The sequence below is a fragment of the Drosophila tropicalis genome, unplaced genomic scaffold (genome assembly GCF_018151085.1).
Source record: "Drosophila tropicalis isolate 14030-0801.00 unplaced genomic scaffold, ASM1815108v1 contig_158, whole genome shotgun sequence".
NCBI lineage: Eukaryota > Metazoa > Arthropoda > Insecta > Diptera > Drosophilidae > Drosophila > Drosophila tropicalis.
Genome location: NW_027172602.1, coordinates 9,309,950 through 9,334,147, shown reverse-complemented (window position 1 = coordinate 9,334,147; position 24,198 = coordinate 9,309,950). Strand labels below are relative to the sequence as shown.

The window sequence follows — 24,198 nt, the reverse complement described above, 5'->3', positions numbered from 1 at the left end:
TACGAATTATGTTAGTACATTGGTTTGGACCCAAAAATAAACCAAACAATTATAAAGTAAACTATGTAATTAAACACACTGCGTATACGTTATTATTGGCTAAAAATTCCTTTGCTTAAGCATCTTATTCTAAATATCTTTCAATCTAATCAGCATCATTATGAAGAAAGATGTGAATTTCAGTCGTGATATCAACTTAAACTTAAATCTTTGTAGTTTTCCGTCAAAAATTAGCTTTTTGGAAATTGTTGTTGTTTTGGGTCCTAATCTAATGAATATCTAGATTTGAATTCATGAATCCCTAATACTCTATATATAATTCTTTATACAACTGCACAAATTTGATCACACTTTTACTTTCTATCTATCTCTCTTTCTATGTCTATTTCTCCTACATTTACACAAACAACCGCACACGCATAATATAACATACTACGCCTACATTTAAACATAATAAACAATCTGATTACTCGTTTGTATATACATACATTTGCATACATACATACATTATATATCTATGTATATATATAAATACACATAACAAATACTATAAATGATTCTAACATTCCAATTTTATGTCTGTAATCTCTTTCTCCATATTCTTATGCTCTCCTTTTGTTTGCTGTCGGTTATTTCTTTTTCTTTCTTTTTTTTTTTTTTTTGTATTTTGGTGCTTCTTCTTGTACTCTATTCTTGATGTTGTCTGTGTGTATTTGTCCTTATCGTAGCGGTTAATCTATTCCTTCCAGTTTTAGGTCTCTCGAAATTTGCAAAATTGGCCCGTTCTGTGACGCGAAGTCGTCAATTCAGTGCACATTTGCCAACACTGAAGGATCCCACAAAGCAGTCCAATTTGGCGCATGTAAGTGTCATCGATATGTCACTTTGTTACTCTTCACATCTTTCTCTCTCCCACTGTCTCCGCCGTAGATGATGTCCTTAAGTGCGGATATTATGCCACAGTATAGACAAGAAGCGCCAAAAACACCGCCACACATACTCTTGCATTATTGTGCATTTAAAGCAATTTGGGACTGGGTGATCTTGTGTTTAACATTTTATACAGCCATCATGGTAAGTTTTCAATCCACTACGAGTCCCTAAATCAGTTAATTTTGGGAAGGCACTTTAATCTTAATTAATTGCTGACAGATTTCCTAAAACAAAAGTTATCATGTTGGCAGAAATCATTTAAACGTTTCTTGAAAGAAGCTTTAATCGTTCATCACCCACATAAACATATGTTTTTTTTTTTTTGTGGAACGAACAAAAATCTAGGAATACAGGACAGAATACATATGTAAATGTGTGTGTGTGTGTGTGTGATGAATGCGGGCCAACTTAACGCCCACCTACTTAAGGCCCGACCCATAGACCCAAAATATATGTGCCGCAAAACCACAGGCGATGCCTTTTCATACCACGTTCTAGGCCTTCTTCTTCTACTTGTTGTTGTTGTTGTTGTCGTCGTCGTCGTCATCATCCTTGTCGTCCTCGTCGCTTTGCTCTACTCAAATTGTGCCTATTTCCGTCAACAAGATGTTAACATTTTCGCTTAAATTGCGCTCAACTCAGGCACACACACAGACACACTCACCCGCTTATACACACATGGAGAACGACTTTAGTGTATGGTGGGTAAAAGTATAACAAAATGGTTGGTCTAGGAAAGGGGTTTTGGGGGGTGTAAGCAACGGATGAAACTTGCATTAGTTGGCAGTTTGTTATTTAGTTATCAAGTTGCATAGTTTTCCCATTGTTTAATGCAATTTTGCAGTAATTGTTGTTTGTTTTGTTTGTACCCCGGTATATGATAAACAAACCAAACAACTTTATTGAAATCTTTAAAATCTTAAGCACAATTTTTGGCCCAGATCATCAAAATGGGAAAACTTCATTACGTGACATGGCAAACAAACAACGCATCGTAACTTTTAACCATAATAAACAACCATAAAAACAAAAATATTGCAAAATCGGATATGTTGATTCAAAAATACAAATGTAAATCTATTCTTCAGGCAAGAAATTGAAGATGTTACATTAATAACACATTGAAATGGCTTAAATATATATATTTCAGTGTCAAAATAGCACGAACAGAGTAATGAGACTTCATATTGAAAATATTTATAACATCAATTGTTATTAGACATGAAAGACAAATGAAATGGCATTTCAATTTTATGGTCGCAGTGAGAACTAAATATCCAATTATAATAAATAAAAAATGACATTCTCAATCAGTCCATTGGTCGCTAGGAAATAAGCTTTGTGTAGCATACTTATGGGGGATTTATTTTTCCTCTAGCAATCCAGTAATTGCCGCTAGATTCGATTTAAGTTCAAGTTTTCCGTTTTGTGGAAGCAAGGAGATTACAGTTTTAAAGGCACTGACACAAGCAACAACCATGTTCAACCATGTCAAATGTAATAAGCTCAAGCGCTTTAAGGTCGGATATGAGATGCACTTAAAGGTACTTTTACCCTTTCCCATGAATGAAAGCACAAGCATTGTATAAGTCAAGAAATCAGATAATGGTTATGCGGTTAAAGTACACACACACACACACATACACACAGTCCTCACACATACACATACATACACACATCTCCATTTGCATGGCCAAGTGCCTGCTCAAACCCTTGGTGTCTGTTTTATGTGCTCACTTAAATTAATATGCTCGAAGAGACAGGAGCATAAGTAGCAGTAACAGCAGCAGCACAAGAATCCTGGTCATACATATACATATGAGGGCAAGAAGAATGTAACTGCCACTTAAAGATAACACACACAATGAGTCGAAAGGTGAAAGGTGGACGGGGAGTACATGGACAACTGTTGCTGTCAAGCAACAACTGTAGCTAAGCCGCTTAGAACTGACTAAAACCAAAAATCTGATAACTCGGACACTTAATTGTGGCATTTCTGTCAACTCCTCCTCTCTGGTCTTTTCTCTCTTTTTCTCTGTTTTAAAAAGGTGCCATACAACGTAGCGTTTAAAAATAAAACCTCAGAGGATGTTTCCTTACTTGTGGTGGATTCCATAGTCGATGTTATTTTCTTTATAGATATTGGTAAGAAACTCCATTCCTCTCTCTCTCTGCTGCCAGTCAAGAATATATATATTTGTTTGATTTTACGCATATTTAGTTTTAAATTTCCACACAACATTCGTGGGGCCGGGCGGCGAGGTGGTCAGCGATCCAAAAGTCATACGTATGAACTATTTGAAATCATGGTTCATCATTGATCTGTTAAGTTGCCTGCCCTACGATGTCTTCAATGCATTTGATCGTGATGAAGATGGCATCGGTTCGTTATTCAGTGCATTGAAAGTGGTACGTCTATTGCGCCTGGGACGTGTAGTACGCAAATTGGACCGATATCTGGAATATGGAGCAGCAATGCTTATACTTTTGCTATGCTTCTATATGCTGGTGGCCCATTGGTTGGCTTGCATTTGGTATTCAATAGGACGCAGTGATGCCGATAATGGCGTAAGTTCAAACGAATTGAATGACTTTTAATGCTGCAAATCAAATATTGTTTGTTACAGATCCAATATAGTTGGCTTTGGAAACTTGCCAATGTCACACAGTCGCCATATTCATATATTTGGAGCAATGACACGGGACCGGAACTAGTTAATGGACCATCCCGTAAGAGCATGTATGTGACAGCCTTATATTTCACAATGACTTGCATGACATCGGTATGTGTTTTGTTTGTATAGGTGATATATATATACATATATATATATATGTATATATATACATACATATATGATTTATGTAGATTATGTTTGTTCAAAACTCTATATATACATATACATATATTCTGTTTGCATATTTTTCTGATTCTATTGATTATTTTTCTCTTCCACACACACAGGTGGGCTTTGGCAATGTCGCCGCGGAGACAGACAACGAGAAGGTGTTCACCATCTGCATGATGATCATTGCAGGTGCTGTGTCCAAACACGTTCCGTTGCCGTTGTCAGAATGTTTTTTCAAAACAAATGCATCCCGCACAACAGCGCGCGCCTCCCCTCCCCAAACTACCTTCTCCCCCATTCCCCACCATTCAATCCTGTAATCCCTTAATCCCTCCAATATGCTGCTTTTTGTCGTTACCATAGCAATGACAATTTGTGCTTACCACAGAATAACTCTTAGCGTCGCTAGAACTAATAACTGCCGCAGTTGGGGTAGCCTCATTATGCACCTGCCTACTACTAGTTAACTCACCCTACTCCCCAATCCTTTCTAAAGAAAAATGATTGATTGTCCACAGACAACAGAACTTTAAAAACCTTCTTTTCACTTTATTTCACCCCAAAAAAAAAAAAAAACAAAACAAAAACTCTTCTTCGCCATAGTTGCACAATTCGTGGCCATGTGTGAGTTTTGTCTTTCCCTGTTGTTTGTGTATGTGTGTATTAGTGTCGCATTTCAGACATACAAATACATACATTTTCGAAATCAATACAATACAAAATATATAGCATAGTTATTGGGGCACAGGAATTGAAGTGGCTCTACTCCATTAAACATTGTAAAAGAAAACTTATAATTGCTGATGAGCCACCTCAAGTCCTCAAGCCTTTTGATCAAAGATCAAAGACTATGTCTATCATCCCCCAAAATCACCTTTAGTTAACATATTTTTGTGCTAACTCGCTCGTCCAATTTGTTGCATTTATTAATGTTCTAGCAGCGCATTTGCGCGACTTCAACTTCAAATCACACACACACACACATATATAAAAACACTTACATTAAGACATGTGTATCCATACATACATACATACATGCAATCTGTATGTGTGTGCAAACATTATAAACTTTGAATATATAATTTTATTACATTCCGTTCCTCCCATAAAAAAAAAAATATATATATATACAGCTTTACTCTATGCCACAATTTTTGGTCATGTGACGACGATCATACAGCAAATGACCTCGGCCACAGCCAAATATCATGATATGCTCAATAATGTGAGGGAATTTATGAAGTTACACGAAGTACCCAAGGCTTTGAGTGAGCGTGTGATGGACTATGTTGTATCCACTTGGGCCATGACCAAAGGTCTTGATACCGAAAAGGTGAGTAACGAATTCTCCACACTCTCTCTACAAATGTTACCATGGCCGTGTTAAAAAACTAAAAAAAAAAAAGAACAAACAGTGGAACTTTGATGATGTTCCTCGTCCGTGTCTACAGTGAACTCAGGTCTTAAACGAAGGCTAAATGTTTTAAATGAGTGTTTTTTGCTAACTATGTGTGTGCGTTTTTTCCTTTTGTGTATATACATATATAAATTTTATGTCTGTAGTAGCTTTATATAGTTGCAGCTGAGCTTGTTGCTATTTCTTTTTTATTTTTGCCAATGAGCCATGAAGATTGCTTGGTAAGTACTTGGCTGGATTATGATTGGTATGCTAATTGATGACAAAAAGGTAAAGAGGAAAAAACTATATAGGCCAGCCAAAGACTTATCCAACAGAATTATTGCTACAGCTTTTAATATAACATCAGTCCGTTTTATCATTCGTTCAATTGAATTTCCATATGTGTATACAATTCTTTCAAATTCCTTCTAAAAATGTTTTTTTTTATTCTTCAAAAGTGTGTAAATAAATGTACCATACAATAGAAAATTAGAGCACATCGACTATCACTATCTCTAATACACCAAACACAGAAACTTAACACACTCGTTACTCGCTACTCGCCACTCGCCACTTGCATTGCACATAACACGTTACTCGCTCTTGCTCTATTTCTTTATCTCTCTCTCTCTAACACAATACACTCAAATACGAACACAAAAAATCTGACAAACTTTGCTTTAGTCGCTGCTGTTTTGCGCTTTGTTTCCTTTAATTAATGTCTTTTTTTTCCTACTATTACTCTACTATTGTTATTATTGTTGTTGCTTTCCTCAGACTCAAAGCTAAAAATCAAACAAGCAAACAAATCTTTTGCCACTTTGGCGCCAAAAATTTAGAAAAAATGCATAGTTACAATTTTTAATGCTTGTTATGTTGTAAGATCTGAATTAAATACACCCGACTCAAGCCGAAGTCCGAGAGGTAAGCTGTGTGTTTTCTTCCATATGTACTCCAGATCGCATCGTAACTGTTTTATAACTCGAATAACTCTTAAACTATCATCTCTATGTTCTCTCTATGCTCTTTTTCCGCGCGTGCGAGCAAAATCCGTGCCAAAACGAAAAGCGTCCGTCAAATCCATGCCTTTAGATGAACTTGAACCAAACCACAATGCGACGTCGCCCCATTCAATTGGCGGGGACGTTCGATTTCAAGTGTTTGGTTTAAATAACGCAACATGAACAGACTTTTTGTTCAGCAATGAAACGCAAATGAAAATGCAAAAATTTGAAAAGAAAACACAAAGAAAAATCAAAAAGAATAAACTGACCTTTATACCTATTTCGTTGACTGTAGTTTGTGCCGCAATTCGTTGTAACAAAAACCAAAAACAAAAATATTCCCAACAAAAGTTTTCTTATTTCCAAAAATTCAAGAAATTCGCCCTAAAAATGTTTTTTTTTTTGTTTTATTAATGTTTATAAAATGCATAAAAATGCAATTTAGATAGATCTGAAAAGACAAAATTGCTTTTTTATCAATCAATCAATGATCTGTTTGCAGTTTTTCAAGGATCAAGGTCCTATCCCATATATATATACATATACATATATGTTTAGGGCGAATTTTAAAAAGTTTTTAGGAAATTACGGGCAATTTTCATGTTTCTTTCATCGTAAAACTCAATTTGAATTCAGGCAGTATGCGAATTTACATAAATAGAATACACACATACAGACACGTACACAGAGTGCCGAGGTAGACAGATGTAACAAGTCTACAAAAACCCTCACATAGCCACATTTACACCCACCCACACATACACACACACAACCCTTTCCCAAAGTATACACACTCACAGACCGACAAACGGACAGACAAACAGAGACACAGCTCCTTTTTAATGTTGTATGTGTATTAGTGTATGTGTGCGTGTGTGTGTGAAACTAGTGAAACAATAATATAGATTAAACGATCCGCACAATCGAAAAAAAAAACTAGAAATGTGTGCGTGTGTGTTGTCTCTTAGGTTGTGAAAGAAAAAAGTACTCGTTACTTTATATTCGATACTCGCCACACTCAACATTTTACTCGCCAGAGCACACAAAAATCGACAACTAGCCAACAACAAACAACAACAAAACTAAACAAAAGAAATCAAACGAAAAAACGCCCAACTCAATTCACAATTCGCAGGTACTAAACTATTGTCCGAAAGATATGAAGGCTGACATATGTGTTCATCTAAATCGCAAAGTATTTAACGAGCATCCAGCATTTCGTCTGGCCTCGGATGGTTGTCTCCGCGCCTTAGCCATGCACTTTATGATGTCGCACTCAGCGCCGGGCGATTTGCTCTATCATACGGGGGAGAGTATCGATAGCCTCTGCTTTATTGTGACAGGCAGTCTGGAGGTTATACAAGATGATGAAGTAGTGGCAATATTGGGTAAGTTGTGATGCATCATTCGTTTGCATTCGTGTGGGGTTGGGCAACGTTTGTTTGTTTCTCTGTTTGCTTGTTCTTCTTGGTCCATAGGCAAAGGCGACGTCTTCGGCGATCAATTCTGGAAGGACTCGGCCGTTGGCCAGAGTGCCGCAAATGTGCGTGCGCTGACCTATTGTGATTTGCATGCCATCAAACGTGATAAATTGCTCGAAGTCCTCGATTTCTATTCGGCATTCGCGAATAGTTTTGCACGCAATCTGGTGCTCACCTATAATCTCAGACATCGACTGATTTTTCGCAAGGTGGCTGATGTGAAGCGCGAAAAAGAATTGGCCGAACGGCGTAAGAACGAGCCGCAATTGCCCCAGAATCAGGATCACTTAGTGCGTAAAATATTTTCGAAATTTCGACGTACACCACAAGTTCAGGCTGGTAGCAAGGAGCTCGTCGGTTCCGGACAAAGTGATGTTGAGAAGGGCGACGGCGAAGTAGAGCGCACCAAGGTGAGTTCGCATCATTGAATGAATGAATGAATGCAGCCACATAGATCAATCCATCCATCCATGCATATTAAAAAAAGCAACAATATATTTATATTTCTCATTTCAATGTGTGCTATGAGTTTTTTGTTTTTTTTGTTAATGTTTGTCTCTTCTATGTTTGTACTTTCATAGAAATTACGTATACGCCATCTCGCCCCACTAAAATGCAGCGAGAGTTATCATTTTGTGTGTGCGTGTGTGTGCTCGCATAGTTTCTGCTTATGTTATATCTTCACCATGCTGGCAAAACACTCATTCGTATAATAAAGTTTACATTTCGTTAACTAACATTTTTAAAGCCTTTGAGGCATTATTCGTGATACTTACTAATCCACCCTCCACAGCCAAAAGCCACAGGTTTGTTGTCCCTTTCTTGTGAATTTGGGACTCGAAAGCTGCTGGCACTAACTAAAGAGACGTTCAATAGTCATTCCAAAATAAATATTTACTACACAAAAAAAAAAAAAACAACTACATTTAATACCAAGTGACTTATGCTCGTTGTGTGTGTCTATTTTTCTATATCTTTCTTTGAACATGCTTACGCTGTAAACCGTTAAACGTCATCATACATACATATATATATTGTTCCAATAAAAACAACCCACGAACAAACAATCAAACACAAACCGTTAACGCTCCCAAAACTCTACTCACTCATATTCACTCAATATCGCCATTCTGACCCAAACACACCACACTTCACCACGTTACTCTTTGTTCTCGTCTTTTTTGTAATTCGTAACTGTTTCTGTTAACCATTTTGTGTTTCGTGTCAATATGGCTTGAAAATTGAAAAACCAAAAACCTAAAATCCTAAAAAAAAAAAAAAATAAATTGAAATTACTAACGAAAAATCATGTATTATTTCCCCCCCAATACACACAAACACACACACACTTAAAAAACCAAAATTACAAATGCCGATATCCCTGCCTTGCCCCATTCCCTTTCTTCTATTTGCTCGCTCCTAATTCCCTACCTTATTCCTCCTACTCCAAACCAAAAAAAACACGACACTTTCTGTTCTTTCTCTCCCTCTCTCTTTCTCTCTCTCTCTCTCTTACTCTCTGTTTCTCCCCACTTTTATCTGTCAAAAAATGCTCGTTTATCAAACCAAAATATATGTATACTCATATATATATTTATCCAAACAACCTATCCAAGAAGCTACCTGCCAAACTAACATTAACTGAGGACTCACGCATCCTAACAACCGCCGCTGTACCCTCACCATCGCCATCACCCTCGCCCTCATCGGGTCCACCATCTGCACGTAGTACCCGTGCCAGTAAATGGGGACGCCTTCTGGGCAGTTCAAGTGTCGATTCAGCTAGCGATACTAGCGCCAAGGTAGCCGTCTCGAGAAGTTTGAGCGCCCGCGAAAGTCTGCGTGAGAGCACTGCCCAAGTGAGGCAGAGTAGTACTTCGAGTAGCAATGGTGGACAAGGCAATAAAGTAATTACCGTTAACCAAACAATAACAAAACATAAACAAAAACAAAAAACAACAAACTTATACAGTTAACAAAACAAATTAACTCAATTTTTGCAAAAGAAAAACAAACCAAAAAATCTAAAATTGTTTTTGATTAAATATTGATTGATTTTTCTACAAAACATTTTCTAATTCTCTCTCTCTCTCTCTCTCTCTAATTATTTACGTTTCATTTGTTGTTCTTCTCGATTCTACTTCCAATTCTTGTCTCAATTGATTCTCAATTTCACGATTTTGTGTTTCTCTTATGTTTCGGTTTTCAAACGATTTTTGCGTTCATCTTTTAAAAACTAAAAATATATATAAACAATCTAAAAAAAAAAAGCATTTACAATTAAGCAAAGTAAGTTCTCGATCAGTTCATTTATTGCTATAATTCAGTTGGCTAGCTTTTTCACAATTTTTCACAATAATTATTTAAAGCTATCGGTAACTTATCGATAACTATTCAATAGGACAACGGACAAGATTATGATTTTGTTAGCGATCTTCAAATCAAGTGCTCTGAATGCTGAAGGGGATTCTGCTTATCTCTGAACTTAGCCATATTTTGTCTGTCTAAACCAGTTGGGAATTACAACTGAATAAGGTTACAAATCTCACACAAGTTATTAAGTTCAAACGAATCGTCATCTTGTCCGTGAAGTGTCCATTGCCATTTAGTTAGAGTTTAGTGCGCTAATTGCTGCTAATGCACCGACTTGTCACTACAACAACAGCAACAAATAATACACAAATGTTCTTTTTGCCATAACAAAAAAACAAATGATTGATAAACAATTTATTTCTATCTATATATACATATACGTTTTCTTAATTTTTCATTTTGGTTATCGGAAAAAACCAAAAAAAAATTAAAAACAAAACATTGCTTGCCTTGCTACTACAACAACAACAACAACGAATACAACTCAAATTTGATTTCGAATTGGACGGCCTGTACCCGATTGGAATTTTCAAAACAAAAAACAAACAAAATGCACCACTGCTTGCACCACGTAACCAACTAACCAACCAAATCCTCAATGAATGCTCAACAACGTACCAAAAACCACAACAACTACTACAACAACAAACAAAATCCAAATCAACAAATTTTCAAACACTTTTCTCACTTCTCTCCTGTCTCCTGTATCCCCCGAAAAAACAACAACATCAAACACATCTATATCTAAATATATATTTGTCACCTGCCTGCCTGTGCCTTGTGCCCTGTTCCTGTACCTGTACCTGTGCCTGACCCGTACCTGACCCGTATTCATCTGCCCTGCATCTGTTCCATTAAACGTCACCTTAAAGGTTTTCCCCAAGGCACCCAAAATGCAGGCTAGCCAAGCTACCCTAGCACGCCAGGATACCATAGACGAGGGCGGCGAGGTTGACTCCTCACCGCCCAGTCGTGACAGTCGTGTGGTCATGGATGGCGGAGGAACCAACACAACCAACGCAGTCACCATTGCCTCTGCCTCAACTACCGCCATTGCAACAAGCAGCGGCGTCGGCACAGGAGGAGCTATAATACCGAGTTCAGGTGCTGATCGAAATTTGGCACTGGAACGAGAACGTCAAATTGAAATGGCCAGTTCGCGGGCCACCACATCGGACACGTATGACACGGGACTACGGGAAACGCCGCCAACACTGGCGCAGCGTGATCTCATTGCCACCGTGTTGGACATGAAAGTGGATGTCCGGCTGGAATTGCAGCGCATGCAGCAGCGTATTGGACGCATTGAGGATCTATTGGGGGAGCTGGTCAAACGACTGGGTCCACAGATGCAGGCGGCGGCGGCGGATAGTAGTGGTCAGACAACACCTGGTGATGAGATTTGTGCCGGTTGCGGTGCTGGAGGTGGCGGTGGCGGCACTCCGACAACACCAGCCACTGCAACGGCCACCACACCGGTGGACACTGTGATAACCATCTCATCGCCAACAACTGGCGGATCTTCTGCAACCGCAACGGGTGGAGCCGGAGCTGGCGCTGGCAGCGGTCTACTAAATCCAGGCGTCCAAGTGGTGGCGAGCGCGGGAGGCAACGGCCTGGGGCCACTGATGCTCAAGAAGCGACGCTCAAAGAGCAGGAAAGCACCGGCGCCTCCTAAGCAGCAACTCGCCATGGCGGCCACTGCGGCCACCACGACCACAACGGGTCCACTGACTCTGACGGGTGCCCTTGGATCTGGTACGACAACTGTGCAAGCGTCAGCGGCGACTGAATCGTCATTGCATTTGCGTCTGCTCGAAGAGGACTTCACGGCGGCTCAGGCATCATCTGCCTCGGCTTCGGCGTCGGCATCGGCATCGGCGTCAACAGCGGCAGCGACATCGCCAACAGGTGCCCTTACACCCACTACAACGACAAACGTACCGTTGCCTTTGATGCCGCACACTGTCGGCACGCCCACAACAACTGGAGCGGGCAGTGCAACAACAACACCAACATCTCCGTTAGGCGGCAGCAGAACCAGCAGCAGCAGCACCAAACGGGAATTCCTCTAGCCAAAGATACTCGAGCGACATCAGTCAATCGGAGATAACAGCAGCAGCAGCAACATCGACTGAGCCTTGTGCAACGTCAAAGTGAACGGGATCTCCCAGTCTAGCAATAAGCTTAGTTAGTTCAATATACAAAACAAAAAACAACAAAGAAACTCTTTACACTCACAATCTCTCGCTTTCTCTCCTTTTCGGAATAGCATGCTCTTGTTGGCGCTCTTTTTTACTCGCTCTCCCCCTTTCTAACTCTCTCTCTCTCTCAATACTTCTCACTGTCTACATACACACATATACATACATACATATGCGTATGCTTACGCTAATTTTCGGTCTGCTTTTTAGTCGAGAGTATTTTCTCGGCTTTATTATTATTATTATTATTAGGGGCAAACAAAAACAACAAACAAAAAGAAAAAGGGCAACAGGAAAATTGCTTTACGAATTTGCTACACTAACTGCAAAATATAAAACTTTTTACATACTTACATACAAACAAACCAACAAAGAAAGAAACAAACAAACATACAATGCATACATACGAAGAAAATGAAGAGAAAATCTAAATATAAATACTATAGTTATTATGCTACATACATACATACATACAAACTTACATGGATAAGTGTATGTAAATGAATAATTTTGTGATACATACTAACCGAAACAAAAAGAAAGAAAACAAACTAAAGTAAACCCAAAAGCGAAGTTAAACAATGCCGGTGAATTGTACATACTAAATATACATACACACACACACACAGAGATACACACATACATACATACTTGGTAAAAGACATAATAGTAAAGTAAATACTAGTAAACATAATACACACACTCTCTATTCTCCCTCCCTACTACCCCCACACCCAACACTCCCTTTTGTAAGCACTCTGCATGGACTGTATTCACACTTCACTCAGAATCGAAACAATATATATGTAGATAAGATAGCTTTAAAAGTGTATTGAGTGATATTTCAAAATCCATTAATACCTTTTTCGCATTTGGTTTTGTGTCAAAACAAAATTGTTACTCATACGCCATGTTAACCGTGAACATGTGAGAAATTTGAGATTAAATTTCCTGTTCTTGATTTATTATTCAAACTATGGAATTAAAGTTAGGACGTCATTTGGAATTGAACATTTCAAATTGATTGTTACAAACCATGCAGATGCCCAATACATTGTGAATATTTCCTCCCCTCACCACTTTGCTCCCTCTTTTTCTCTATCAATCTCTCTTTCTCTCTCTCTCCCTATCTCTCTCTCTCTCTCTATCTCAACCATCGACCAAAAACCATCTCTAAAGCTAGAGACCATGTTGTAAGACTTAGGACTTAGTTAGGCTTGGCTATACCACAAAAAAAGAAAAAAAATTTCAAGCAAAAAAAAACAAAAGAAAATAACTAAAAAGAAATACAAAAAAAATTAAAGAAACAAAATAAGAAAATTTAGAAAAAAATAAAACGCCGGGCCTAAGTGTCACTTATGATAACTATATAGAAATTAGGCCAATAGTTGCATATTCAAAAAGCAAAAACCCGTCCTAATGTTACGATTAAAAGCGGCTTGAGCACTTTTCACTCGCACTCGCAACTCCTTCAGGGGGAAAAAAGAACCCAAAAGAAAAGAAAAATGATCCTCGAAAAAAATACCAAACAAATAAAACAGAATATTATAAAAAACGAAAACCACAAAATATTTTCGCAAAAGACGAATCGACAATCGACAAAACTTAATTAAAATCCAAAAACAATTTAGATATTCTGTATATAATAGTGTAAATAATTTTCATAAGAATTTAAGCATTCCAAAAAAAATAAAAAACAAATTGCTAGCCTACACACAGACACACACACACAATAACACACATTCACATAGGTCAGTGGCGAAGTTTAAGGGAAAATTAAAGGTAAAATCTCTATTTTGGGGGGAAACTTCCCCTCAAGAATCCGCCAGTGCTACTCGGTAAAGTTGTTGAGCCATCAATAGAGCTCCAATCCTAGAGGGACTTGAAAATGAGAGCCCAAAAGACTTCAAATTTGATGACAAAAAGAATTTTGAGTGTATTTAATAAGAAAAGATTCCATTTCTGGTTTATTTGAGTGATTATTGATGTCTCAAGGAAGGAACCAAACAAAACATACATACATACACACACATACGTATATATTATAGACATATATACATATATTTTGTGATAAACAAAAGAATGGAGAAAAAACTAGTCATATTTGTTTACGCTAGCATTTGAGGCTTTCACTTGCATATATATAAATATAGTTTATATAGAGTGAAATCAGTTAAGAGATTTAACAACATGTACCTTAAGGAGAATAGTGTTAACTCTATTTGGGAAAGGTACGGCGAGTTCGGCGATGATCATGATGTTGATGACGATGATGATGTTAATGGGATGCATTGCAAGGTTTCATTACGTTTAAGTCGCCCCGAAAAAAAAGAAACTAAAAAACTAAACAAAGTATAACCAAAAACAAATTCATGCCAATTAATTAGTTTTTTGCCCTTCACCCCCCAGCCGCCTCCTCAACCCTTTCGCGATCTTCACTTGAAACGTTGTAGTTTATGTTTCTTGTTATTTCAATTGATTTTCTTTAATATACATACATATATAGCGATATCTAGCAACTAAATAAAAGTTTTTTGAATTGAATTACATAATTAGTACATAGCCAGCAAGCCCCCATCCCTCCGCCTTCCGCTCAATTAGTCAAGTCTTCCCTAAAACCAAAATCAAAACCGTGCATACGTCTGTGCCGGAGGGGGGAGCGGGTTCGTTAAAGTAGTAAGAAAGTTATATAGTTTTAGTTGGCTGTTTGTTTGTTTTTTTTGTTTTTTTTTTTGTTTTAGGTTTTTTTTGGGAATGTTGTTAGAAAGAAATTATTCGTGTTTTAGGCATTCATTGCAGCCATTCAATCGAAAAGCAATTCAAGTGGTATTATTAATTAACAATAGCAAAAGAAAAACAAAAAGAAAACCTTAAACCTTTTTTAGAGTGAAGCAAGAAAATACACTTCATACACACACACACACACACTCGTAGTTGAAAGAAATCGAATGAAAATGAATAATAATAATTATGAAAATATAAATTGTTAAATATGTTTAAAGCATAAAGTTATAGTTAATATGTCAGCTCATTGTATATAGTTGTAGTTTTTTTTTTTCATGTTGTTTCTTTTCATACCTTTTTTTTGGAATAGGACGTACATTTGTACATATAAGCACATAGAATGACTCAATAAATCCAAATAATATGAGTAATGATATAAAGACTAGCATTAGCAATATATACATATAAATAGTATATATGTATAGTAAATGTAAAATATGTAGTTTGTTTCCTAAATGAATGAAATGAGAGTTAGCTTCGGCTATCGAAGAGTGAACAGTTCGAATGAAATTGTCTAGGAAATGAGTAAAAAAATTTAACAATTTGCATATAAACAAAATTATGCCTATTATTTGGAATTTACGTCACGATGTCCGATATTGAAATGCCCAAAACATAACGATCTATATAACGATCTCGATGTGATACTGCATCAATCTCAAATAGATTCCGTAACAAGGTTAATGACAGTGAAAAAGGGGTAGATATAAGATATCCTTTTAGCTCAGCGTTTTACAATAAAATTTCGTTGTTTAGTTGTGTACTAACTAGGCTAATGCATACTTAGTTAACAAGATCTAGCAACAAAAAGAAGGGAAAATCAAAACGAAAACAAAAACTCGCTAAATGCTTTCATTTGAATCTTCTACTTTGGGTTAGGTTTTTTTTTTTGTCTGTTTTTATCTCTTTTTTTTTTTTTTTTTTTTTTTTTGGGGAATAACTCCTTTGAAACTAAACTGCATACACAAGCCTTAATAAATTTATAATAAGAAAAAATAGCAAACTAAAACATATATATACAAACATGCATACATATAGCAGAATAACTAAAATTTAAAGGAAAAACAAAAGGTGCAATTACAATTTTTAGAGCCAGTGCGAAAAATGAAAGTTAGTCAAAATTTATAATGAAAAATTTATAAGCAACTCGAAATAAAGAAATGAAAACCGAAGATATTTACAAACTTATACTCATGCACACCTACACACACACACACACACCTACACAAAAGCATACAAACATACATACGAGGAATTGTAAACTCATACACACACACGCCCACATACAAACAAATATTTGTTTCATTCTTCATTATGATAACTCCCCCCCACTCACACACACACACACACACACACACACACAATTTATGGAATGTATGGATATAGGCTAAGACTTACTTTCACTTAAGCCTTGGGATCAAAACTGAAACTTGTCTGAGAAACTTTTCCCTTGAAAAATGAAAGCAAAAACCAAAACCAAAACCAAACAAAACAAAATACACAACTAAAAATTTTCAACCAAAAAAAAAAAAACAATTAATTATATAAGAATCAAGTGAATTCAGTTCGAGCCTATGGCAAGCAAATTAAAAACAACAGCAAAAACTGATTAAAGATTATGATACAACAAATATTTAAAGGACAAAGCTTTTATACGCCTGACATTTTTTTTCTAAAAAAAAAAAAAAACAAATCAACTAACTTACATACATACAAATGTAATGACAAGCATGTTTGTATATGCAAGACACAAAGGTAAATATACATACATACATATGTACATATGTACACCTGTACATACAATGAATGGAAAATAAATCATAAGACGCCACTCAATTATTATAAATATATGTACATATGTACGTATGTATACAAAAGAAAAAAGAAATTAATAAATTTAAATTTCAAATACACACTTACAAATATGGAAAGCCTTATTAAAGCACTTGGTAAAAACACAAAAAACACGCTAAAATCCCCTCCCTCACACATTTTACAACACACACACATACATACATAAACTGATTGGTTCTTTAGTGAAATGCTCTTGCAGGATATATGTACATACATTATACATACTTATGTACATACATGCATGTCCGATCGCTTTAAATAAATATGAATAGATATTATTTATTGGAATGCTTTGAGGACCAACAAGAATCTCTATTTTAATTTAAATAAGAAATAAACTATTCATAGTTCAATGTATAACGAAATTTCATGTAATTTCTGTACATATACATACATATATGTATGTACATCTATACATTCCAAATCAATATACATCAATGTACATACATACGTACATATAAAAAAGAACTGCTAGTTCTTTTGGTCAAAGTCTAGAATCAAGAACTTAACCAATTTTGTAATTCTTAATATGAAAACTTACCCCATTTCAACACAATGTCACTTGTGGTATATTTTGGATATATTTAATATAGTGCACAATTAAGTTTATGCCTGAATCAAATCAGTGTTGACTTTGCTTTACTTCCAAAAAAGAAACATGCAATGTAACGGTGCTTGTGCTGACCTGCAGAAGGCGAGAAGTACAACTGGCGAGATCAAAAGACAATGTAGCTAAATTTATGGAATGTTTCATTAATTTCTTACCGCCATCTCCATTCGTCAACACCCAATATAAATTTGATATGCTTAGAAATCAATTGCATTATTTTTCGATGTTTCTACATAACTGCAGGAGCAAATATTTAACTTCGGTTCTCCGATGTAGCTTTCGGTATCTTTTTAAAATGAAAGAAAAAAATCACTAAAAAATACCAAAAACATTTCAACTAGGACAAACGAAAAAGAACCAAGAAAAGAAACGAACAAAATAATACCGAAATAAAAAATACCAAAATCAATGGGAAATATGAGAAATTTACAAAACAAAACACAAAATTTGTAATATAATGTTGCAAAATTTTTCCACCAATTTGAAAAATATACTAAAAAAAAAAAAAACAATATATATTTAAAATTTCAATTTCTGTTTTCGAACATCAAAAAAAAGAAAAAAAAGCTGCCTATTTATGTATTTACAAAGACAAAAAAAAAAAACAAGCATATTACAATTATATAGAGTTTTGTTAACATTGCGCCCAAAATAAAACAAAAATAAAAACAAACAAACAAGAAAAAACAAAAATCAAATAAAACAAATCTTAGACTTGCTGAGCAAACATTTTAGAGATACAGACATACATATATATATATATTAATTATATTCTCGAACAGACCCAAAAGTGAAAAATGAATTTTGAACACAACTGAACAAGAAACTATATATATATATAGATATATGTATACATATATGTATATTAATATATTGTTGTACAATTTATTTGAGAATTTATTAATTCAACTGCTGTAATTAATGTGTATAGTAAAGTAAATATAACAAAACCTTAAAAAATAAACAAAAGTAACTTGGCAGAAACTCTAAAAAACAATTGTTAATAGCAAAAATCTGAATCTAATACTCAGTTTAATGTTGATAAAAAACTGACAAACTGCTAGAAATTACTCGTATGTATGCAAAAACTAAAACCAACAACAACAAAATGAGCAAACATCTTTAATAAACAACAAATGAGAAAAAAAAAGGAAAAAAAGCATTAAAAAGTAAAAAAAAAAAACTCAAAAACAAAAATTAAATACATAAATGTTTTTAAAAAAAAAAAAGATAATAATAATAATGCATTTGGAAAGCATGGTAATTATTTCTTTAACTTATTTTTTGGGCAGCTATGCATACCAAAAGTATGCTATACACGTTGAAAGGCAATACCATGAGATCCCAGAAAAACCCAGTATATCATACCATGACATTTTTATAGCATACTTTTGGGCAGGTGATAACATTTCCGATTAGGAAATTTTCAATTGGACTGGAGTGGATCCTTTTTTAAACAGCCGTAAGGAAAGTATTAAACACAAAACACACATTAAGGATAAAAGATTTTAAAATTTTACATTTAGAATTCATTTTATTGCAATTGCCGCGTTTTGGTTGTTTGTTTTCTTTTTTTCTTTTCTCACATTTATAATAAATATAATTTCCTTTTATTATTTTAATTTATATAAGAATTTTCATATATGTATAGGTAAATACACTTCACAAAATATCAATGTACGAAAGAGGGCATCAATGTAAATTCGGTTTCCCCAATCGGATGTCCAATTACCATTATTGATTTTATATATACAAAATGATTCTATATAGAGTAAGTTCGAAACCTCCCTCCCGTCCCGTTGTGAAGGATATCATAGCTCTGGCTCTGGCCAAAGATTAGGAGATTTTTGTGTTTACTTTTAACATATTATTAATACGTGAATTTGATTTGAGTATTACAGATAAATTTTACATAGAAATATCTGATCTATATCTCTGCTAAAAATATCAATGTGTGTACAATTTGAGTTTTAACATTTTGAGATGGGTAAAAGTCAAATAAAAACAAAAAAAAAGATTTAAAAAAATTCTATAATTAATATTATTTATGATTACTTTCGACTAGATGATGTTGCCTGGCTAAAATGTTTGGGCGTTGCGACAAACGCCACAGCCCAGGGCAAATTCTTCGCCGGTGGGCGGATGCATCACATGCAGGGGACATTCATCGCCAAGCAATTGTTTGGCCTTGGGTCCGGCCGGGCATTGGGGTAATTTGTTTTTAGGTATATTCGTCAGACGTTGAAAATCATCGTGACAGGTGTCACAGAAGTGGGTGGTGCCAAAGCAAAAGAAGACGGCAACCGAACAGCAATAACGACATTTATATTCGAGAAAATCTGTTCCATGTTTGGGACACATTTGTGCCCGAGCCACATCGGAGCAGCCGCCACAAACGAGCTCCTCGGGATCGAATTTTTCGCCAATTTCTGCATCGCAACGTGCCTCGCCGCCATAGTAGGCCTTTTGGCATTTAAAACACACATAATAGGCATAACGGTCCATTGCCAATTGGGTAACATCTTTGCTATCGATTGTATCCTTAACCAATCCCTCGTACTTGATCCTAGAATGTAACAGAAAGACCACATTTAGTTTGGGGTTCATCTTTTTACAGATTTGTCATGCATAGTTTACCGCATAAGGGCCTTGCGTTTGACATCCTGTTTCAGTCCATTTATCGGCTCTAGTATATCAGCCAGTATAGGATGTTGTATATCTGCCTTGCAAATCGGACAGAGTGAGAAGCCAAAGGTAATACGTGGTCCGCTCCAACGCTTCTCCAGCACAGCCTTGCAGCAATGATAATGAAAGACATGACCACATTCCAACTAAAAAGCGTAGGAAGGAATATACTTTAGAATTCTTTTCCGCTTCTCTTAGGCGTAGAGATTACTCACATGTACAGATGGGGCACAGGAGAGAGCCTCCACAAAGCAAATCATGCACATATCGTCTGCATCTTGTGTTAACTTGGGATCTCTCAGCTCTTCAGCCAGTTCATTTTCCCGGACATGGCACACATGCTGCAAACAGGGCAGACATTTCTTCTCACCAGCCACACCGCCGCAGGCATGGCCACAGGGTTTTGTTTTAAGGCAGGAATTGGCCGCATACTCTTGACATTGAGCATCGGCACAGACATTACCGATTTCCAGTAAACCGGAATTGCCAGTAAGGCCACAGAAACGGCAACGGCCCACGGCTTCCTGTGGTCCAGAGATAATTGTATGACTGCCATCGCGAAACTCGACCATTGCCTTCAGAGTCTTGGAGTCAGCGAGGGCCAGTAGCCAGAATAATTTTGTGCGTCCGCATGATTCATGTAACTCTACACGTATGGCCTCTTCCTCCTCTTTGCAGACCTATGAAATAGAAAGAAATCAGTTGCCATTCATAAGTAATCCACTCTTTTCCTTCTCCTTTTTACTCACAGTGCGCTTGTGTGTGCGTGTCTTTCGATTGAGATGTAGGAACCGATCGCAGTCACCGCAAAGGGAACCACAGGTCTCACATTGTATTATGGCTGCCGTCTCACCATCATCATGATTACTGCACATTGGTCGGGTATCACAAAGTTTTGACCACTGACCCGATGACAGTTTCTCCACATGATCCCGTTCCAGTACACAAAGACTGGCCAGAGCTAGCCACAGTGTGGATGTTTTAGTGCAATATTCTGGTGATCTATAAATCTCCTCCAACCTTGTTAGATTCAACACTGATTCGGCTATGGCTGCCTTGGTTATCTGTGACCATTTTTCGCTGAGTTTGCCCTGAAGAAAATTTGAATAAATTACAACGCTTAGGAGAGGTGAAGCTGAAACTTACACTGGCCAAATCTCGTATAAGACATATTATGCTCTCGGCCTGCTTAGTTGAAATGATGCCGTTGAGAAACCACCGTTGATTAAGATTACGTTTGGATTCCTTTTTCGCCGGTGGCGGCAGCTCAAACCTAAATGGATCCCCTGCCTGGGACGGCAAATGCTCAGCAGTGGGCGGACGCGAGCGCAACAATTGCACCGACAAATCCAATGAGCTACAGAGTCGCACAAAGGCCGGTGTCTTTTCCAGTTGTGCTGGCTTTGCTATGGCTAGTCCATTGCTATTGCCACTGCCACTTCCTGTATTGGCCGCACTACTGCCAGTTGTTGCATTTTGTGTATTTGTCTTCACTTTGATTTGCAATTGCAATGACTTGGCAATTACGGCCAAGAAGATGTCCAGCAAACCCAATCGAGTCATATCAAAATCACTGGCGCTCTGATTGGCTATACTATAGTCAGCTGGAGGCAAACGTTGCACTCCCAGAAGCTCGGCAAAGCTTTCGGGTGTTATCTCTGGCAGGATGCGCCGCAAAAGGGCAGTCACTTGACGTTGCACACGATCGCTGCCTGTATGCAGCAATCCCAGCAGATCCCTGAGAAGACCATGCTGCTGCGACAGATAGGAGCGACCAACAACACTACCTGACAGAGCCAAAACCATGCTAAGCATCTCAAAGCAATACGTATCTGGAGCACGACTCCTCTCCGAACTGCTCTCGGTGGCTGGCACTGACGGTGGAATTGGCTGCTGTTGCTCCTGTTGTTGCTGCTGCTGCTGTTGGTGGCCAAGTTGCATATGGGCATGAGCTAGATTATTCATTTCCCAATCCTCTTTGGCTCTCTGTGCCTCCTTCTTAATGGCATGAACAATGTGTACAATGACTTGCTTCTGCAGATGTGATAATTTACTGCGCGAGAATAAAATTCCAACCATATGTTCACGCAAATCCAGAGAATCGGCCAGCATGGATGTTGAGGAATCCGCTGCTGGCAGTGAACCACCACCTACACCGGATCCTGCTGCTGTTCCAGCTGTCGTCTCATTGCCAACATTGCTAATTAGTTTACCAAAAACTTGTCCAGTGATTAGGCGAAAGACACGCAAGGTTTCCGCTTCACAAATCTGTTGTTGAATTCGTGTGGCATGAGCCAATCTTAGATGCAGTTTCATTGACTCATCAACGGTGCCAGCTGCCAAGGAGCTGGGTAAGCCCAAGAGTTTTATTTGTCGTACTCGTAACGTGTTCTCCGGGCCATGCAATTCCAGACGGAAATGCGTAGAGCTCTCATCACAGATTTTCGCTGATATCCATGAACATGACTTTTGATCGACATCAACGGACTTAATAAGATTTGTATCACCAAGCGATTGACCCGCATAGAAGACCACATTGAGTACTTTATTCTGTGGGAGATTAAGAGATTAGTATGGCTGATTCCCTTACTTTTCTTCGGTTGCAACTCACCTGCAAGTCCCGACTATTGTCAATATGGACGAGGACAAATTTACAAGCATAATTCAGTTTGGTCATCGATAGTTCAATGATTTTACACTTATTCCTATCCTCCTCATCGCTCTCCCAGAATGTTTCCGTTGAGTTATCTGTCAGGGATTCGGCCATGGCTGGCCGCGACGACACCGTGACCTCAAACATGCCCGATAGATCTGTATAGTAAAGAACCTTAGCTCCAGCACCCGCACCCGCTCCCACTCCCATGGAAAGCTGTTGGCTGTTAGCTGCTGCTGCTATATTGTGTTCGGCATCACAATGGGTCTCGCCACCAAGCATTGTGGATACAGCCATGGCGGCATCATTCTGTTCATCCGATTTCGACAAGATCTTGGAAATGTTACCAAAGACATGGGAACTATGCAAGAACTGATGATCCGCTTGACGGAAACGTATGCCAAAGCATTGAATGGCCACCCGTTGAAGCGGTGAACCCAATGGCAAGTGGAGTGTGAGATCTGCCACCGACTGGAGCAGCACATGCAAGGATTGTGTGATCAAATGGGCGAATCTCCCACTAATCTGGGTATAGGCCACAGGATGTTCGAGCGCCGGTTCAGCCTCTTCGTATTTTCCATCAACCAACTCCGTATTGCCCAAGGTGAGGGAGCTGACAAACCACCACATCAAATCATGCAAGCATACGCCTTGGGTGACACTGCGGAGCAACCAATTTAGAGCTTGCAGGGCGTAAATGCGGCAGGCGGCGATTCTCAGACTTCGTCGCATGGCACCTCTAAGACGTTCCAATTCATGTTTCTGTGTTATAAAAGCCATTGCCGGTCTACCTAGAAGAGCACTGCTACCTATGGAGTCGGATGATGCTGCTGGCAGTTGATCCTTGCCATCTCCCGCCGTGGCCAATGATGACGTTGCCGCCCCTGTGGCTGAGCCTCCATTAGAGGATGTGGCATGCAACGCAGCCACACTAGCCAAGAGCTTTGGCGGCACCAGACGACGTAAATGCTCGGACGGATAGCAAATTAGAAGAGATCCATCGCCTTCACTGGTGGAGTTCATGCGTCGTCGATATACAACTTTGGGTTGTGCCTGCCCAATGTCCAATGGTAGATTCTGATGCGCCTGCTGATGGCTGGATGGCTGATGCGACGATGGTGGCTGCTGATGATGTTGCTGCTGTTGTTGATGTTGCTGATGCTGTTGCTGAGCCAATGCTGCCCAGCCCTGACCCATCGAATAGCTACGATGGAATTTGGATAGTGTACCGCCAGCTGGAGCAACGGTTGATCCTTGATTTGCCATTGACCCGGACATTACCTCATAGTTATTCGGCTCGCAAGACTCGTAAGAGATCTCCGAGAGGGGCTGCAACAACAACAGTAAAATAAAGTAGTCCATCTTGGAAAAT

General features: G+C 37.9%; 2 protein-coding genes across 12 annotated transcripts in view; one reads left to right on the top strand and one right to left on the bottom strand.

Annotated features, from left to right (window-relative positions):
• eag (ether a go-go) overlaps positions 1-18,286 on the top strand; it is a 49,738-nt gene extending 31,452 nt beyond the window's left edge. For 4 of the 11 annotated variants that reach the window (XM_068298127.1, XM_068298094.1, XM_068298118.1 and 1 more), the window contains 12 exons: positions 756-862; positions 931-1,074; positions 2,982-3,078; positions 3,155-3,501; positions 3,561-3,716; positions 3,896-3,968; positions 4,913-5,112; positions 7,318-7,570; positions 7,661-8,073; positions 9,280-9,570; positions 9,935-9,952; positions 10,909-18,286. In XM_068298127.1, the coding sequence (XP_068154228.1) occupies positions 756-862; positions 931-1,074; positions 2,982-3,078; positions 3,155-3,501; positions 3,561-3,716; positions 3,896-3,968; positions 4,913-5,112; positions 7,318-7,570; positions 7,661-8,073; positions 9,280-9,570; positions 9,935-9,952; positions 10,909-12,111 (3,302 nt within the window). In that variant the 3' untranslated portion in view covers positions 12,112-18,286. Of the gene's footprint in view, positions 1-728; positions 863-930; positions 1,075-2,981; positions 3,079-3,154; positions 3,502-3,560; positions 3,717-3,895; positions 3,969-4,912; positions 5,113-7,317; positions 7,603-7,660; positions 8,074-9,279; positions 9,571-9,934; positions 9,953-10,908 lie in introns of those variants that run through there. The other 7 variants (XM_068298110.1, XM_068298101.1, XM_068298163.1 and 4 more) reach the window with 5 other exon arrangements.
• A 752-nt stretch (positions 18,287-19,038) lies between these two features.
• hiw (highwire) overlaps positions 19,039-24,198 on the bottom strand; it is a 42,932-nt gene continuing 37,772 nt past the window's right edge. Inside the window, 6 exon segments of the mRNA XM_068303864.1 lie at positions 19,039-20,054; positions 20,126-20,319; positions 20,389-20,853; positions 20,923-21,264; positions 21,320-22,723; positions 22,785-24,155. Of these exon segments, the coding sequence (XP_068159965.1) occupies positions 19,568-20,054; positions 20,126-20,319; positions 20,389-20,853; positions 20,923-21,264; positions 21,320-22,723; positions 22,785-24,155 (4,263 nt within the window). The 3' untranslated portion in view covers positions 19,039-19,567.